This window comes from Stenella coeruleoalba (genome assembly GCF_951394435.1).
Source record: "Stenella coeruleoalba genome assembly, chromosome: 2".
Lineage (NCBI taxonomy): Eukaryota > Metazoa > Chordata > Mammalia > Artiodactyla > Delphinidae > Stenella > Stenella coeruleoalba.
Window position 1 is genome coordinate 32048092 of NC_137147.1, and position 4713 is coordinate 32052804.

Consider the following 4713-nt stretch of genomic DNA (forward strand, 5'->3'; position numbering starts at 1 on the left):
TCCGTCACCCCTGGGCCCCGCGCCTGGGTCTCCTTTGCAAATGGAAATCAACCATAAACTTCTTCCCTAGGCAAATGGGGTCTTCACAGCAGTGCACTCTGGGGATGAACAGACCTCTTCCTTTTTGTTCCTGCAAAGCTGCATCCCCGGTCGCCCGCCTAAGCTACAAACAAATACGCTAATCCTCCCGGGAATCCTCCAGAGCCTCTCTGGTCGGCTACTGCCTGCTCCTCGATCTTTTCATTTTAACTCGCAACAGGGAGGAGATGCATCTAACGGGCCAGACGCCCAGGGGAGCCTGGCCACAGGCCTCCGCCCAGCACTCCGGCGCTGAGGGAGACTGAGGCTGCTCTCTGTGCACCCTCCCGCCCGCTGGGGTTTCAGGGCATCGGTATTATGATTTACATTCCACCGGGCCTCTGAGCCTAATCCCAAAGCGGATTAAGTTTTTTGGGGGGGCGGTGAATATGAACGGGGAGGGGGAAACTGCTTTCAAATGTGTTCTTCGATGTCCTCCCTTGTCATCCGCAGAGCCTCCACAAAGGGACAGGGCTCAGCCATGGTGGATCCCGTGCCTGAAGAGGAGAAGGCGGGAGCCGAGCCGGGAGGCTCCGGAGGGGACGAAGCCGCCGCGTCCGTGCCTCCTGACTCCCAGGGCGCCCCGCAGCCCGCGGCGACTTCGGCCTCGGCCTCCGCCGCGGCGCCCCGTAAGGCTGAAGTCCCGTGCGCAGCAGAAGGCGGGCGGCGGGAGCAGTCCCCGCTATTGCACCTCGACCTCTTCAACTTCGACTGTCCGGAGGCCGAGGGCAGCCGCTACGTGCTGACCAGTCCCCGCTCGCTAGAGGCCTGCGCCCGCTGCGCCGTTAAACCCGTGGAGCTGCTGCCACGGGCCCTGGCGGACCTGGTGCGCGAGGCCCCCGGCCGCTCTATGCGAGTAGCCACTGGCCTGTACGAGGCTTACGAGGCGGAGCGGAGCGCCAAGCTGCAGCAGTGCCGGGCAGAGCGCGAGCGCATCGTGCGCGAGGAGAAACGGCGCCTCTTCACGCCTTTGGGCCCCGCGGCCGCCGCGGCCTCGGCCCCTAGTGCGGGCAGCAGCAGCAGCTGCAGCAGCGCCAGCCTCCCGGCCTCGCCCGCACCGCGCGCCGCCCGCAAGGCCTCCTCCAGCCCGGCCCGGCCCCAACCTACGCCCGCGCGGTCGCGGGCAGGAAGGAAGAGCCACTCACTAGACTCCCTGTCCCGCCGGCGGGAGGGCGCCCTGAGCTCCGAGTCAGGCGCGTCGTCGTCGTCCTACAGCGGTGAGAGCCTGCGGGAGCTGCACTGGCCGCCGCGGGCCTCGGCCAGGAACAGCTGCCCGGCGGGGTCGGCGTCCTCTGCTCCCAACCCTCTGGGCCGCCCATCCGCCCTGGCCCTGGTTCCCCTCACCGGCCGCAGCTTCAGTCTCGGCGACCTGAGCCACTCGCCACAGATGGCTCAGCACGTGGAACGCATCGTGCGCCAAGTGCGCGCCGAGCGGGGTCTGCGCGCGGTGCCGGAGCGCGACCGGAAGATCGCGGCGCTGATGCTGGCGCGGCACCAGGAAGAGCGCCTGTTGCTGGAGCAGCGCGCCGCGGCCCACGGCCAGTGGGAGCAGCAGCGCGTCCGCGCCGAGCAGCGACGGGAGCGCGAGGAGCGCGAGAAGCAGCGCGCCCTGGAGCAGGGCCGCCGAGCCTGGGCCGCGCAGGTGGAGGAGCGGCGCGGCCGCCGGGGCCGCGAGGAGCGCGAGGAGGCGCGGCGGCGGCAGCGGCAGTGCGAGCGCAGCGAGGAGCGGCGGCGGGAGCTGGCCGAGCGCCAGGGACTGCTGCGGCGGGAGCGGGCGGAGCGCACGGCCCGGGAGGACCGACTCCGCAAGCTGCAGCAGGAACAGAACCTGAAGCAGCGGGAGGAGGGGCTGCAGGAAGTGCGCGAGCGGGCCGAGCAGGTGCGCAGGGAGCGCGCTCAGCGCGCAGCCCGCGCCAAGCAGAGTCAGGAGGGCCAGTTGCAGCGAGAGAAGCGGGAGCTAAGCCGGGCGGAGCGGGCGCGCCATGAGGCGTTGCTGCAAGGCCGGGCCCGGCTGGAGCGCCAGGAGCGCGAGGGCCTGCGGAGCTCCCTGGAGGCCAGCTTGGGCCGCGCGCAGGAGAACTACGAGCAGTTGGTGGAGCAGCGCACCCGGGAGCTGCGCGAGCGGGCCCGGCGGGAGGAGCTGCAGGGCCGGCGGGCCAAGGAGGCGGCCGAGCGCAAAGACCGGGAGCATCAGGCACACCTGGAGGCTCTGGCCCGGGTGGGCGAGCGGCGGCTGCAGCACGCGGCGCAGGCGGCCGAGGAGGCGGTGCAGCAGAAGGCGCGGCGCGTGGGCCAGAGCCGGATGGAGAAGGAGCGGGCCCAGCGGGCCAACAAGGAGAAGGTGGAGAGGGACGAAGACTGCCGCCGGCGGGAGCTGCTCCAAGCCATCGGTCGCAAGCTGGAGCGCAGCGAGCAGCTGTCCCGGGACCGGCGCAGCGCGCTGGAGAGCGCCCGCTCCACAGCCCGGGCCTCCTTCCACGTGCGCGAGAAGGTACGCCAGGAAACCAACACGCGCTCCTTCGATCGCATGGTTCGCGAGGCCCAGCTGCACGCCAGCCTGGACCGTAAATGACCGCCGCCGTGCGCTGGCCGGAGTGCCACGTTCAGCCCCGTGGGGCCTCTTTTGGCCATTTTGACCGGACCGTGGGAGTCCCCAGTCTGGGCGCGGCACCGCAGCGTCGCCAGGCTTCTGACCAATGAGGCAATGAGAGGACCGACGTGTGAGACCTTTCAGTCCGCCGCCATTGTTTTTAAAAACTGACTTCGTTTGGAAATGACATAGCACAGTCTTTGACCACATCCAACCTTGGTGGCTCCCGCATCGCACCGGTCCTTGCCAATGTTCCCATTGTGTCTGTTGAGTTGGAAAAGAAAAAAGCTGGGAGAAAGGGTCTGGGTCGAGGCTGGGGGAGGGGAGGGCAAGGAGACAGTGCAGAGGTGACTGCCCCCTCCTGCAGTAGTCCCCGCAGGCATCTTTCACATACTGGTGTCTGAGGCGACTGCGGGAACTGCAGTGGAGGAGGCATCTCCTTGGCTCCCCTTCGTCTTTTAACATATGGCAAGTTGCACAAAGCTCGGAGGCCTTGCAGAAAAGCACAGCTCTTCCAGGGTATTAGGCCACACTCAAGTGACCCAAAAGCTATTGATTTTTGTGTGCTAGACTTTTAATCTGCCTAAATTCTGGTCTGTCTTCTGATAGGTTTTCCCTTGATTCCGCTAGGTATTCTAGTTAGACAATCATCTGCAAATAATGATCAGTTTGGGTTTTTTCCCCCTCATTCTCCCAAGTGACACAAGAAATCAGTTGGTTTGGTGATGCTGTTTAGCTTTAGTGGGAGCCCCCAGCCCCTCGGGGGAGGCGGATTCCTTAGGCAGCAGTGTTTCCCCCGATTGAGCTTTCCTGCAGGGTATTTTCAGGGGAGGCAGTGTCCGATGGCCACCTCCCAATGTGGAGCCCACTCCTCGCAGACAGCAGCCACGCCTTAAGAAGCAGAGCTACCTTATGTGCCTGCCCAGGCCAATTCTGCCTCAGTCTCCAGCCCTGGATGCAGCCCCAAGAGTGGGCCCCAGAGAGTCTGGGGTGTCGGATTCCCTCTGTGAAGGAATCGTCACAACTGCTCTGAGGGCAATTACTTTACTGTGGTGGCAGAAGAGCTGGAATTGCCTCTTTGCTGTGAGGGTCGTGCTCACTACGGTTGGCAGTGTATCTTCCCCTCCTTCCCCACGTGAGGAAAAAGAGAATCTCCCTCTGACATTCCTGCGTCCCTCTCCCCTATAACTGAAAGTATTTAGTCAATCTCTCCGTGCCTCACCTTTCCTATTGGCCAGATGGGGCCGTCAGTATTCTTCTCCTGGTACCTCAAGATCTCCCGGACCCAAAGCACCGCCTCGGTATTATTTGTTGGTCTTCTTTGTGCCTTTCTTGACCTGGAGTTGGGAGGCAGGAGGGCTGCTCTTGGCCTAGTTTGTTTCTGGGAATATGGATTCCTGGCATAGGAAGGGGCAGTGCAACACGGACAGATGGTCATTTAGCCTCTGGGGGAAAATGCACGCAAGACCAGGCCACTTTCTGGTCCAAAAAGTCCCATTCAGTTGTCTTCCGGCAACTTTAACCTCTAGAGTGCTTCCCTTCCAGGAAGCCAAAATCAGCCCCCAGCCATGTCCACCCAAGGACTCTACCTTCATCAAGGAAGGTGGGAAGTAAAACATTTCTTTTTACATTAAGTCAAGATGAAGAAATAACAGTTACCAAAAAAAAAAAAAAAAAAAGAAGAAGAATCAAGGTAGAGAACTACTCTGCTAGACATATTTCATGTATATCTGTTGGGCAGAATTGTCCCTAAAGTGTCTGGTGTTACACACACACATACACACACACACACACACATTCTGTTAGCCCCCCCCCACAATCAAATGCCGGCAGGTACAGGAGTATTGTGTAGAAGGAAGCAGTGCTTAGGTGTTACACTTCAGATGACGTGAAACCAGAAAAGAGCTGTGCCAATGCTTACTTCTTGAATGGGTGAATTTTTCCTTAAATTTTCATGTGTCGGTAACCAGGTTGTCAGTGAGCTATAATAATTGGCCTTTCTGTGAGTCAGGGGCATTTAACTAAAAATGTTAATGTGATACTGG

The 4713-nt window shown here is 61.7% G+C and overlaps 1 protein-coding gene across 1 annotated transcript; it reads left to right on the top strand.

The window, feature by feature from the left end:
- Positions 1 to 547: 547 nt before the first annotated feature.
- CCDC177 (coiled-coil domain containing 177) lies at positions 548 to 3348 on the top strand. The gene has a single exon (XM_079914150.1). It carries the CDS (start codon positions 560 to 562, stop codon positions 2648 to 2650), a length of 2091 nt encoding a protein of 696 aa, XP_079770276.1. The 5' UTR covers positions 548 to 559; the 3' UTR covers positions 2651 to 3348.
- Positions 3349 to 4713: the final 1365 nt, after the last annotated feature.

Bases quoted from the DNA above. Each gene is read 5' to 3' on its own strand.
- CCDC177 (XM_079914150.1), top strand. From the start codon at position 560: ATGGTGGATCCCGTGCCTGAAGAGGAGAAGGCGGGAGCCGAGCCGGGA.